The 14,922-nt window shown below is 39.5% G+C and overlaps 1 protein-coding gene across 1 annotated transcript in view; it reads right to left on the minus strand.

Moving 5' to 3' along the window:
• Positions 1-1,669: 1,669 nt before the first annotated feature.
• The window catches only part of LOC136874481 (phenoloxidase-activating factor 2), a 55,145-nt gene continuing 41,892 nt past the window's right edge, over positions 1,670-14,922 (minus strand). Inside the window, exon 4 of the mRNA XM_067148110.2 lies at positions 1,670-1,930. Coding sequence (XP_067004211.2) covers positions 1,769-1,930 — 162 coding nt within the window. The 3' untranslated portion in view covers positions 1,670-1,768. The remainder of the gene's footprint in view (positions 1,931-14,922) is intronic.

Raw genomic sequence — 14,922 nt, forward strand, 5'->3', positions numbered from 1 at the left:
AGTTTGAACGTTTTTCGATAGAGGTCTCTGCTATCAACCTAAGTACTCGCCCTGATGAGAGGATGGACGATTGAGTTGGAAGAGAAATTTTATAGTAATTAGTTGGTAAAACTGAATTGTTTGTAAATTGTCTTTGGTGTTCTAAAGTTATCAACACTTCTATCTCTTCCCGCCAACTTCATATTTTAGCCAATAGAGTATTTTGTACATTTATGAAACTCACCAATGAGAAAATTTTGATATTTATTTGATTATCCAATGAAAACTGGGATTGTGTCAGGGTTTCGGCCTAGATAAATCTGGAAACTTCGTCTCTCATATAAAAGCTGGAACATTTCAGGCCGTGTTGTTTTTGGATCGCTACAGTAAAAAGATTTAGAGTGTGTTCGTAGGGGAGGCATGGGTAGGGCTGCCTCGTCCATTGCCGGAAGGTCCACCAGCTCAAGGTAATGGCAGACTCCGTGTAATCAGGTAACAGTCTGTTAAAGATAGTTAGAGGGGAAGATTTCAATTCTTTCGTAATGTAACTTATATTCCTCAATGTAAATTCTCAAAGAACTTAAAATACCTTAAGGAATACAGAGTGGGACCCCTCTTGTATTCCCTTTAAATTTGATATTGAGGTGACTATGATTTTGTCATCTTTAATATCTACCTCTTAATTTTGTAAATTAAAACTTTCTCTCCATCTAGTCACCTCCGTAGTATAGGCTTAGCCGCTGTGACTTCGGTCCATAAACCCGCATAGGGTTTTAATGATGTTCTGGTGAATTCAGAAAGAGTGCAAATGTTCGCCTCCTAACATTTTGATTTTCGGCCAGAAACTTTAACATTTTCTTTTTAAATCAAGGCCAGGTAGAATGGACACTTATTGCCCCAGTTAAAGTTCACTATTCTCATTCTATTTTCCTACGTAATTTCGACTGTTGAGCAAATAAGACAGTGCCTACTGTTGGTTTTGTTAAAGGTAGATTGTACCTTATAATGTTGCTCCTTCTACTGTTGTAGATTTTGGAGCTCAGTCCCCTTGAGTATTAATCGAAGAGATCAGTGGTGCTCTTGTTAAAATTGTTACTGGGGAGCTTCAAGCTCAGGTTGTTAAATCATGTTCTAGACTTTTCTTATAGTGTCTCTCGAACTCACGAGCTAGACCTTGTACCTGATTATTTGTTATTTGCTTAGCAAAGTGTAAAGTTTGAAAAGAAAAGAAAAAACAGGGGGAAGAAATATATTCCAAAATTTTAAAGTTTTAAATTTCTATTTAATCTTTTTATCTATCTACCCATTCATCCTGCACCTTCTTTCAACTCTGTCCACTACAGTATCCCCGTAATAATAATAATAATAATAATAATAATAATAATAATAATAATAATAATAATAATAATAATAATATTGGCTTTACGTCTCATTAACTACTTTTTCGGTTTTCGGAAACGCCGAGGTGCCGGAATTTTGTCCCGCAGGAGTTCTTTTACTCGCCAGTAAATCTACCGACACGAGGCTGACGTATTTGAGCCTCTTCAAATACCACCGGACTGAGCCTGGATTGAACCTGCCAAGTTGGGGTCAGAAGGCCATAGCCTCAAGTGTCTGAGCAACTCAGCCCGGCCTTAGACATCAAAGAGGAGATATGCATGGATGGTAATAAAATAAAAGCTACAGTATATTAGTTTATATTCTTTATTCAGACTCATAAATAATAATAATAACTTCTCTCTGAAACTGAAAATAAATGAACGCTGGTAGCAGAAGCAGGATTGTGTTTCTAGAATGTTTTGTACGTCTCCACAATCCAATTTATGAATTTCGTTACATCAACATAGAGTCCTGGTACATCCTCTTTTCCACATCCAACCCCCCAGGATACGATACCGACCTGGAAGTAACGACCATCGACTTCACAAACCAAGGGACCACCACCATCTCCCTGAAACAAATAGAGGAGTACTGTGTTAAAGTATTTGAATAATGTGATAGGCACTGAAATTGGAATTGGACAGCATCAATTAAGATCGAAGACACGAATAAAGCCGCTAATGAAATAAAGCAAGGGATGATACAGGGCTGTGTTCTGTCCCCTCTTCTTCTCGATACTGTGAAATAATCTTCTCCGAAACTCTGTAACGATAAAAGGAGGGTATTGCAGTATATGGTACCGTAATAAATAAATTTAAAAACTCAGGCATGCAAATGACATGGTACTACTTTCAAACAACAGCTGAAGATTTACAAGTGCTGCTGAATCAGGTAGAAAAATACAGTAAATCTGTAGGCTTATATCTAAACATAGAAAAGAACAAGACAGAACCCAATAGTTATGAGGACATTCCAGTCCCGTTGTTAACCTTACAGTCGCTGGTAAAACATCGGACCAAGTTCACAGCGTCAGCTATCTTGGCTGTTTACTTAATCACAAAGTAGAACATTAAATGGAAATTAGATATCGGATTGAGCAGGCAAGTGCTGCATTTAAGAAAGTGCCGAAAGTCCTCCGGAAAAGTCTTATATACTTCGGTGTGACGTGCTCTTAGTATTGCTACACGGAGCTGAGGCTTGGGCACTGGCATCCATTGCCAGCAAAATGTGATGCTACAGACGCGTACTAAAACATCATAGGCGGATAAAGTTCGTCATGCACTAGTGCTAAGAAGACTACATAAAGGACTAGAGGTGATACCAACTGTCACAAAATAAATAAAAGGAGTATTTTGAGCATATAGTGGGGAAACAGCTGGTAAGAGATTCTTCAAATTACAGTATAATTCAAGGTAAAATATAAGGAGGAAGAGACAGGTATAGAACCAACACTTCCATATTGTTCCGAGGTGCTAACAATGAACACCACATCGCCCTGATAGCAGGCGACAAGCGGTGACGGTAATAATAATAATAATAATAATAATAATAATAATAATAATAATAATAATAATAATAATAATAATAATAATAATAATAATAATAATAATAGTAATAAGTAGAGGACTCGTGCTGCCCTAAAACATTCGTTATAAATAGATCATATAACGCGTCTTGATATGCCTGTCGTATTTATATTGTTTTGCCTCCCCTTTTCAATAATTGTATGAACATCTAATAAGAAGCGCGTTATGGTATGCCACAGTTCGTAGTCATAATTCATCCATTCTGACGTCATCATGGCGCCTGTTCGATAAATATCTATTCGTATATTCGCTTCTTTAATCCTGCAGTTCCTGAAGCAAAGTTTGGTATTGTGTCGTAGAAGGCAACGGTATTTTAATCGCAGGTCTTCAATACAGAACGGTTGTCTTGTGAGCTCATACATTAGTCTCGAAGGAGCGTATTTGCCAGCCAGAGAACATTTTTAAGATACATGGCCTTCACTCTTTCTAGTGTAGCTAGGTTATCCTTCCATAAGTGTTCCCAGATGTCTAGGGCATGTGTCATGATGAGGGCTGTTTGTACGTGGATTTTTGCTCTTAGCAGCATGTAAGTTTTAGGAACACTCTGCCATCTGTTGAACATATTTGGAAGCTGCAAAAGGTTAGAGAATCAAAGAGTGTCTAAGAGGGAATAATATTTCGTGATCAGAGGAAGTGGCTCTTTGGCTTGACAGGTAGTAATCAAACAGGGCTGCATGCAATGACATTTCTAAGGACGAAAATCACATATATCAGATCATCGCTTAACAACCTGATAAGTACAGAATGTATTGCGGGTTAGGGTAAGCCTTCGCCTGCAATTACTGGAGTGGTCATTTTATGATTACTCAAAGTGGGCTAAATTTAGAGGCTTATCAATGTCTCATGATTCACCGGCAGATGTTTCCAGAGAGAATAAAACAACAATAAAGCAAATAGGTCCAAAGCTGCTTTTAGTCACCTCTTTTAATATATAGATAATAATAATAATAATAATAATAAGAAGAAGAAGAAGAAGTAGAAGCGGAAGAAGGTAGTCAGTTATTACCATTTATGAAATTAGCTTTCAATTCTGTGCAGAATGCATACGCGACTGATGAGTCTTCAGCTGGAAGCTGGAGGGGTTCCCAACAGTTTCGCTACCAGATTATTGATGAAACGAGTGTCGGTGGCACTTTCTCTCGCAAACTGAAGATATCATGTTGATGACAAGAAACATCCATTCTTGTGCTATAATAGCACAGCAGTCGGTTAAAGTATTCATATTTACTATGTATTTTGTTTAAAATAGATGGATAACTGTGTGTTAACTCATGGGCCTGCAGATTGTTCTAATGGTGTCTATTCTATTTTTTTTAGTAAGTGTTTGAGATTGACAACTTTTTGCAGAAAGGAAACAATAACATGTGGACTTTATTATTTAACACTTAGTTTGCCATATAGGACTCATTTAGGTCCATTATGAACCAAAGAACAGAAGGTTGAATAACTGGACAATTGCTGGAAGGACTGGTGATATGCCACACACTCAGGAGAGATGACGCAATGAGGTGAAAATGATAGACTATTCATAGAAATACGTAAACATCTACTATGGAGAATATGTACAAAACATTTGCTAAATATGTTACGTACTATTAGAGAATTACTGAAAATTAATTCAACAAATAATTTAAATTCAAATTAGGCCTAAACTTAATGATTGTACTCAACAATATTATCCAGCGCACGGAGGCGATTCAGGTGTGAGCACTGGGAAAATTCAGTGATCTCTTTAAAAATTTACTGTTACAATGGTTTAGTTGAGATTATTTTCAAACGTTTACAGTAGAGACTCGAAATAATGTAGTTAATATTCATTGACTTTATATTTACCTTGAAGTAAGTAAGTACCTTGGAGAAGAGTCCTTCTACAGTACATTTGATATGGAATGAAAGTGACGTTCTTGTACAGTATTTGCATGGGTTGTTTCACAATGCCTAGAAAACATTGAGCTGAAGAATAGCTCATTTCTGGGACGATTAGTTCATGAGAAAGAGGGCCTGTATTTTGGCGTGTTTTGTCGTCCGTTACTTGATCCCTCGCACCATGAGCTCCCATTCCTCATGTTACGCATCCACGGTCACCTCGGTCAGTTCAGTCTGGCTTAGTGCTGTTATCGTCTGATTTATTAACACTTAATTACTTCTCTTTCATTCAAACTGCGCCGTGCCATGCTTCTGCGCCATGCCATATCGAATTTCAAAGTGCCAGTGAGTCGAGTAATTAACAGGTTTCTTTTTTTCTTTACAGTTGGCTTTACGTCACACTGACACAGAAAGGTCTTATGGCGACGATGGGATAGGAAAGGCCTAGGAGTGGGAAGGTAGCCACCGTGGCCTTAATTAAGGTTCGCGCTTTGAAAATTGGAAACACGGAAAACCATCTTCAGGGCTGCCGACAATGGGGTTAGAACCCACTATCTCCTGGATGCAAGCTCACAGCTGTCCGGCCCTAACCACGCGACCAACACGCCCGGTGTAAGAGGTTTCAAGGCGTTGAAAATGTTATAGGAATCCTCACCAGATGATGTCAACATGCACATCAGAGAAAAGACTGTGATTTATACTATTACTCTACGTAAGGAAATTTCGTATAAGGACACATACATCTGATAGAATTCAGCAGAAATTATAGTCTATATGCTTCCAAGAGGAAAGAGGTCAGGCAATTTCAAATTATTTAGAAAGAAAGAAGAAACATTGATTAGGAACGATTTATACAAAGAAGAAAGGCAAAGAATGCCTTCAAAGGTACAGCATTTACATCTCGAGAACTTTAAAACTTTACAAGCTAGAACGAAATGAAGTTAGGCTTATAGGTAACTATACCACGCATGGAGGTCGGTGGCATGTGAAAAGAAAGGTCAGTGTCAAGGGGTTAAACGATTCCAATCCAATTTTATAGAAAATGCCCATGACAGGGTCGGGAATCGAACCCGGGACCTCTGGCGTGGCAGCCAGCAACGCCAGCTACCTCTCCACAGAGTCGGACAAAAGACGAGCAATAATAAAATATGTACTGTAGGTATCATTTCTACAAGTATGGGCCGTGAATGCATCAATGTTAACAATAATAAAACATATTAATTGGCCACGTTGCTTTTCTCTTTCACATTTTTTTTTGTATTCGTTTGGAATCATTAAAGTTATAACTGAAAAGTAAATGAAAAACTATTTCGTGCACTATAGAACTCAATACATGGTGCGGCGTGTCACCCTTGAGAGCACTGCGTCACGTGTGCCAAACCTACGGGACAGATTGCGCACACTGCCTTCAGGGCTGTATTGATGTAGTAATGGCGAGAACCTTCACATCATACAGTGCTGTCTATTAAAACTAATAAATGCAAGAGAATTGAGAAAAACAGAGATAACAAAACAATAAATTAAGGAGTCCCTTAACTTTCGCAAGGAAGGTATTGTACTAACATGTTTAAAATCAGCAATACATTAAATATATCGAGAAATCGTGCACACAAGTGATAGAAGCCTTTGCTACTGAGCTAGCTCAACTACTCTCAGCACATCAATCAATCAATACTGATCTGCATTTAGGGCAGTCGCCCAGGTGGCAGATTCCCTATCTGTTGTTTTCCTAGCCTTTTCTTAAATGATTTCAATGATATTGGAAATTTATTGAACGTCTTCCTTGGTAAATTATTCCAATCCCTAACTCCCCTTCCTATAAATGAATATTTGCCCTAATTTGTCCTCTTGTACTCCAACTTTATCTTAATATTGTGATCTTTCCTACTTTAAAGACGCCACTCAAACTTATTCGTCTACTAATGCCATTCCACGCAATTTCTCCGCTGACAGCTCGGAACATACAACTCAGTCGAGCAGCTCGTCTCCTTTCTCCCAAGTCTTCCCAGCCCAAACTTTGCAACACTTTTGCAACGCTACTCTTTTTCGGAAATCACCCAGAACAAATCGGGCTGCTTTTCTTTGGATTTTTTTCAGATCTTGAATCAAGTAATCCTGGCGAGGGTCCCATACACTGGAACCATACTCTAGTTGGGGTCTTACCAGAGACTTATAAGCCCTCTCCTTTACATCCTTTCAAACTGAAGGGGGTGCGGCGCGTCACCCGGTCTTGCCTCAAACAATGGTTGTTATGTGCACTCGCTGCATGTACAAATTACAATGAGTTTTCAGATTTATTTTAATGATAAATACATACTACCAATGGAACGAATTGAGTTACTTAGTAACATTGTAACAATGAAGGCTCAGAGGGCGGGTAATTGGCAGAATTTACAATTCCAGCGAGAGGTAACAATGTGGGTGCAGCAGTGGGAATGTTTTACCGGTTAGGAACGAATAAAATGATATTCACCACGAATCGTTGAGGCTCGCGATGAGCCAGTCCATTAACAGAAGGTGGAAACTGGTTACAGATGAAGAATGTGCCCGGAATGTCCTGGAAGTGGAAACTGCGAGAATACTCCAGGAGCTTATACAGAAAAAAGAGTGCAGCTGCGGGGCACGAAGTCCGTCCTGAGTCAGTCTTGAGTGAGCCACGAGTGAGTTACGAAACGATGGTAATCAGTGACAACTCATTGGGGATTGCGTCGATAGTGAGAGTAAGACATTCTTGAATACGTAAACTACGGCGAGCTGTGTAGTAAACTGCACGGTGAACGAAGCTGCGCTATGCAAGTCTTGTTGAAGAGTGGGAGTTCAACGGACCACGGCGCTGTGTGTTCGATTACACCTGTGAGTAATAATTATGTCCAGTGGAAAACTCAACAAGAGCCCACTTGTAAAAAAATTGTAAATAGTAGTTTAATAAATATATTGGATAGTAAAACACGCTACCCCTCTGAGTAGTTTATTTTAGTTTTAAGGAATCTGCTAACCCGTCACAGTATCGAGAAACACGAACCTGCTCTACTACGTTTCCCAATTAAAAGTCAAAAATGAATTTAGTAAAATATACATTAGTATAAATTTTTCTCCATACATGTATTTACAGTTTTACTAGGTAGGCCTACATTAATTGGCATAAACCGTGATACATTTGGAAACAAGTTTCCCAGAGGGTGAATTTTCTTTTACACTTTCGTACTTACACAGCATGAAGAGGGCAGCTGCGGGGCACGAAGTCAGTCTTGAGTGAGCCAGGAGTGAGTTGCGAAATGATCGTGATGCATGACAGCTCGTTGGGGATTGCGTCGATAGTGAGCAAGATGGTCATGAATACGTAAACTACGGCGAGCTGTGTAGCGAACTGCACGGTGAACGAAGCTGCGCAATGCAAGCCTTAATTTCGAACTCCAATACCTTGGCCTCTTGGGATGGGGGGCTTGGAATTTTCAATAATTCTTGCCACATTGTGTATATCGTCCTCTCTGGTACCAAGGTATGAGTTTCTATGGTGTCGGGAAGCGCATCATTGATCCATGTTCATGTACATTTTATACCTACCTTCATAGATCGCGACATTTCAATTTCCATTCATTGCAAGGTTACCTCTTAAATATCTCGAAATTTTCCCACAACACTTTGGATATTTAGGAATGCTTTCAGTATAGAGAAATAGCAAAAACCGGTGGTCGTATCATAACGACGATGAGGCATATCAGGCAAAATGAGGAGTGAGGAAGTTTTAAATTGCTTTACTTACTGGTCCAGAAAGAGCTATTGCAGCACCACTGGCCCTGTGAGTTACATGTTTCGTAGCACCCAGACACACTAGTCTTTCTCTGAATGTCATTTATTACTAGACCTGGCATTCCTTAGACAAATGCCAGTTAAGTTCTTGGAATGGGTAGGGAAAAGTAATATCTTATCTTCACGATTCATGTCGGACAAGGTATAACGTGTCCGGCTCCATGGCTAAGTGGTTAGCGTGCTGGCCTTTGGTCACAGGGGCCCCGGGTTCGATTCCCGGCAGGGTCGGGAATTTTAACCTTAATTGGTTAATTTCGCTGGCACGGGCGCTGGGTGTATGTGTCGTCTTCATCATCATTTCATCTTCATCCCGATGCGCAGGTCACCTACTGGTGTCAAATCAAAAGACCTGCACTTGGCGAGCCGAACTTGTCCTCAGACACTCCCGGCACTAAAAGCCATACGACATTTCATTTCAAGGTATAACGTCTAAAATGACGTTAAATTAGAATTAGGGGTTAATTTTTATTCTACTACCTAATACTGCTGAAGATTGATTACATTTAAACATAGTTTGTGACCTGAAGAGTTGTGAATTTTCTTAACGCTCTTCTTAATAGTAAAAAATATACTGTACCCAATTTTCCTCACTGGAGATGATGTAATGCAATTACTCTACTGAACATTTCATAATTTCTTCCGAAAAGCACAGAACTAACAAGAGTAATACTCTACAGTAATATATATTGTTGGGAATGAAAGCTAACAGACTGTGTAACTCAAACAGTGGAATCGCCCTACAAAATGTTATGTTCAAAACCTTCTATAAACTCCTTCTAAGACTGATGGAACAAATTCTACGTGCTAACATACCATCGAATCAATACGGCTTTAGCCCGGGGAAATCAACTCTACAGGCTGTGCAGGATCTTGTGCAAGAAATAATGACGACTTTAGCGCAACCTGGTAGACCGCTGTACGCAATCTTTATAGACTATTCTAGGGCATTTGACAGTATTCATGGGATACTTATCCATAAATTGGAAAACATATTAGGAACTTCCAATAGTATATATAATTTCGTGTGGCTATTTCTAGCTGGGTGCAGCCCTTATAAGACAGACCCTCCGATGAGGGTGGGCGGCATCTGCCATGTGTAGGTAACTGCGTGTTATTGTGGTGGAGGATAGTGTTATGTGCGGTGTGTGAGTTGCAGGAATGTTGGGGACAGCACTAACACCCAGCCCCCGAGCCACTGGAATTAACCAATGAAGGTTAAACCCGGGACCCTCTGAACCGAAGGCCAGTACGCTGACCGTTCAGCCAACGAGTCGGACACTTCCAATAGTGAAGTAGAAACATTGAAATCGATTTTAAATGTGAACTATGTAACAATCTATGATGGCACCACAACGTCGAGGAGTATCACTCAAACCAAGGGTGTTCTACAAGGGGATCCGATGAGTCCAGTTCTCTTTAACGTAATGACCTCCTATATTGAGCAATCTATAGACCCAATATCAGTCAAACTGCTTATGTATGCGGATGACGTGGTCATCCTCTCAGGATACCGTGAGGACCTACAAACTGCCATGGAGAGCATTAGGGTATGGGCGAAAGATAATTCTATGGAAATAAATAGTTCCAGAACAAAGGCTATGAAATTTAGAAGGTGAGCAATGATATCTAATATGGATCAACTAAAATTCGGAGAAGAACCTTTAGAATTCGTATCGAACTTCAAATACCTGGGTGTCGTATTTCAAACTACTGGAACCGCTTTCTCACTACATGTAAAAGGAGCGAGCTACGGCCGCTACGAAAGTCTCATACGACATCCTCAAACTCCAAAACCTATCCCTATCAACAGCGATGAAACTATTCAAAATTAAAGTTATGCTGACTGTCACATATGGTATTCAATTAATTTGGCCTTATTTGTCGGTAAGCAACCTTACGAAGCTAGAAAGCGTCAAAGCGAGATTTATTAAGAGAGCTCTCTCAATATCAAAATTCTCAAGAAATAGCTACGCCTATAAAATAGCGCAGGAAACCTTCTTCATGGAAGACATAAAGCAAATTTTTGATCTATCGGAAACACATGCATATAAAACTATCATCGAGGAGAGACGGAAAAAAGCCGACGAGATACCCCAAGAAATAATGGAGACTGATGCAATGAAGTCAGGAATTTGGAAGGGACCCAATTTCAAACTTCGACATCTATATACACGATTCGCTGTCCACCGGTTTCATGGAAGGATCTGCCAGAACGAGGAATTCCATGAACCCAAGGAGGATTGCGTCTGCAAGAAATGCAGTAATCCATGCTCTAAATACCATTTAGTGGAATGTGTAAACAGACCTCAATCTCTAATCACAGAAATGACAGAGTGGTGAAAAACTTGATTGTACATATTGTGTTTAATTAATCTATTAATCTATATAATCTATATAAATAAAATTGTTTCTGTTTGTCTGTTTGTCTGTCTGTTTGTCTGTTCCACCATCACGTCGAAACGGCTGGATAGATCTCAACCAAACTTCATATTTAGAGTATACTGACCCCGGGGAAGGTTTCGATATGCATATCATTTTAAAATCTTTGAAAAGACGGGGGTTTTATAGGAAAAACGGTTTTCCTCCATTTTCTCTTATACTATTATAGGCAAAATATCGAATTTGTCGTATAAGGACGAGACAAAGCTCAATTTAATGCTCTTGACGCAAAGAACAAAACTCGGTAAGCCCTACGGGCCCGAAAACCATGTTTTAAGGCCCTAAAACCAACCGTTACGGAGATATTGGCACCACACTACCCCTGCTCTAGGAATCGGATAAAGAAATGAACTGCCGTAACCATGGCAACGTCAGCTCCAGGATTCTAGAGCAGTGAGATTATGCATGTACGTTTGGGCATAGCTGTCAACCAAAATAGGTACAAATAAGACTTAATATCTGGGAAAAAAAATATACTGTTGTGTAAGGCACTCATAGGACTCCTTTGGGCGGGGATGGAAAGGGGGTGAAGAACGAGTGTAAAAATCTTACTATATATAGAAATGGAAGTGTGTGTGTAAATGACACATCTCCAACTAAACCACTGGAGCAATTTCAACCAAACTTGGTACACGAATCACTTACTATCGGGAGACGATCACTGTGGGGGGTAAGCCATCCCTAGCGCCCTTAAGGGAGAGGGTCAGGGGGGTGGTAGTTACAATAATAATCGAGAATAGTGTCGAATTCATAGTTTTCGGGGTCGCTGAGTTGAAAAGTGATACTCTAGAATTTTTTTAAAATCCAGCCCCCTTTTAGGTTGGGAGCAAAGGGTGGGGGGGGTGGGGTGAGATATAGAAATAATTAAAAACAGTTTCGAATCCATAGATTTCAGGGTCTCTGAGATGAATAGTATTACTCCGGATTTTTTGCAAATCCAAGTGGGGAGCGAAGGGGGTGAGATATAAAATTAATCGAAAAACTACATATAAAAATATTATCTTCTTCTTCTTACTATATATAAAAATTGATGTATCTGTGTGCGTGGGTGTGTGGGTGTGGGTGTGTATATGACACATCTCCTCCTAAACCACTGGAGCAATTTCACCAAACGTGGTACACTTATCAATTAGTATCAGGAGACAAACCGCGTGAGGGTAAGACACCCCTAGCACCCTTTTGGCAGGGGGCGAGGGGAGTGGTATAAAAATAATCTTATAAATAAAGTTGTTCGTTTCTGTTTGTCTGTTTGTTTGTTTGTTTGTTTGTTTGTTTGTTTGTTTGTTTGTTTGTTTGTTTGTTTGGCTTAAGTGCGGCCAATATCCAGTATTCGGGAGATAGTAGGTTCGAACCCCACTGTCGGCAGCTCTGAAAATGGTTTTCCGTGGTTTCCCATTTTCACACCAGGCAAATGCTGGGGCTGTACCTTAATTAAGGCCACGGCCGATTCCTTCCAACTCCTATCCCTTCCCTGTCCCATCGTCGCCATAAGACCTATCTGTGTCGGTGCGACGTAAAGCAACTAGCAAAATAAAAAGAATAAAAATGTTTGTTTGTTCCACCATCACGTCGAAAGGGCTGGATAGATCTCAACCAAACTTCATATTTAGAGTATACTCACCCCGGGGAAGGTTTCGATATGCATATCATTTTAAAATCTTTGAAAAGACGGGGGTCTATAGGAAAACCACAACGGTCTTCCTCCATTTTCTCTTATACTATTGATTTTCTGCAAACTCTGTGGACCGTATGTGAAAGGTCTCTTCATCACAAACAACTTTCGTTGTGTTCATAATTTACCTTACTCTTCAAATGACGGAGAAATTTACTATTTTCTGCCGATACCATGCTCGGCATTGAGGGACCGACAGAGCGATAACGAATATATGGGTTACCATGGCAACGTCTCTGACTGCTTGCCAGCAGGGAAGTAACGTATTGTCATTTTCCTCATCATTCCTTTAAATTCGTGGTTGTTCCTTGGGTAGAAAGCAAGAGAGTCGTCAATCGCCCATTCTGCGGGATATTGGCGGAATATCATTGGAGGTTATAACCGTCCTCGAATAGCATAAGTAATAACACAAATATTCATCTTCTTATCTGATTACCTAAGAATCCCTGCGCCTAAATTTCTCTCCGATTACCGCTTTCTTATATCCATAACTCACTCCGGCATAATTTATTGAGGAGCATTTGATTTTCCAATACATTCACTTGGTATTTATATATTTGTCGTCATCCGGATGTCCTCTGTTATAATCTATTTTCTATTAATTTCAACTTACTAAACTGTATTACTTTCTTCCTTAATTACCACGTATGTATGCGAGTGCTAATCCCGAATGCTGTACACTCTTTCCTTTGAGGAAATATTCTAAGCTATGCAAATGTATAACTTCTGGCCCAGGAAAATTCCGAAATATGGATGCAATTTTAACGGCGGTGCAGACCTTCGTTTCGGGGTAATTGGTGGCTAATCAGTAAGTCGTATCAAAAGTCACAAAGCAAATTGCGTTTCATTTTGGAGAGATCTACAACTTTTGTCCTGTGACTTTTCGTCGTATTTCTATCCCTAATACATTAAACACAAGTTGATTTTGTACTTTTACACGTATATGTTATCATTTGGCACACTTATAGGAAAGGTAGAATAATGACATTCGGCACGCACATTGACATGACCATTGGCAATGTTATAGCCAAATTTTATGATTCTAGCTGTCACATGAGAATCAAAAATATAAAGTAGCATTCAAAAACTGTACAAGATTTCACCCCATTCAATGACTCTAACTCAATCTAACCCATAAATAAAGGAGATACGAGAAGATGTCATAGGACCAACCATGTAGAGCACTGAAAGGGGCGTCTGATGGTGAAGTCCGTTTGTAGATACGTCGTACAGTTGCAAAGCAGTAACCATCGAAATAAAGGTTTACACTTCTAGAGTATGTCTGTACATTGACAATTTTGGCGAAATTTCCGTACAGTTATCCGTTTCAGGTGTAATAATGACCATCTGCATATATTCTGTTTTGGTGTCTGTCTGTTTGTTTGTTTGTCTGTTTGTCTAAAACTTGGAAACTACTGGATATATTTCCACCAAACTTGATATTTAGAATCCATCTGTCCTTTGGTAGGTTTTAGGGCAAGTATTGTTTCTGAATCCCTGAATTGACTGGGGGATTATACGAAACCGAAACCGTCATTTTGCAACCAAACTTAATGTAAATTTAGCTGCCGTAATGGAAATTCATTTCTAGGCCTTTTTCCTCATGTGCATCATTTCAATACGAGGATTAATAAGGGAGATATCATTAACGGACCGTTTTCCGGTACAAGTCCCACCGGACTTAACTCAAGAGCGGGTGCGTGTAAAGCGTATGTTTTACAACTTGAAAACTACTGAAGATATTTGAGTCAAACTTTATATTAACATCCACCTGTCCAACGGTAGGTGTTAATCGTCAATAACATTTCATGTTCCCGGAATGGACTGGCGGTTTATAGGGAACCGAAATGGTGATTTTACTCTTCCAGAATATATACAGTACAAGACCAACCTGACTGGAAATCGACCAAACATGATGGAATTCCATCTCTAAAACTTTTTTTCATGTGCATTTTTTCGACAGGAGGATTAATAAGGGAGATATCATAAACGGTCCGTTTTTCCGGTTAAGTCCAGCGGATATAGCCCAAAAGGTGTTGTACGTGGAGCTGGTTCCTTATTTATCTATGTAAATAAAATCGTAACTACTGTGTGCCTGTACATAGACTATTTTGTCGAAATTTTCGAACAGCTACACGCTTAAGGGGTAATAATGATCATCTGCATATTTTTTGGTTTAGTATCTTGAAA

The sequence above is a fragment of the Anabrus simplex genome, chromosome 5 (assembly GCF_040414725.1).
Source record: "Anabrus simplex isolate iqAnaSimp1 chromosome 5, ASM4041472v1, whole genome shotgun sequence".
In the NCBI taxonomy this organism is placed as follows: Eukaryota; Metazoa; Arthropoda; class Insecta; order Orthoptera; family Tettigoniidae; genus Anabrus; species Anabrus simplex.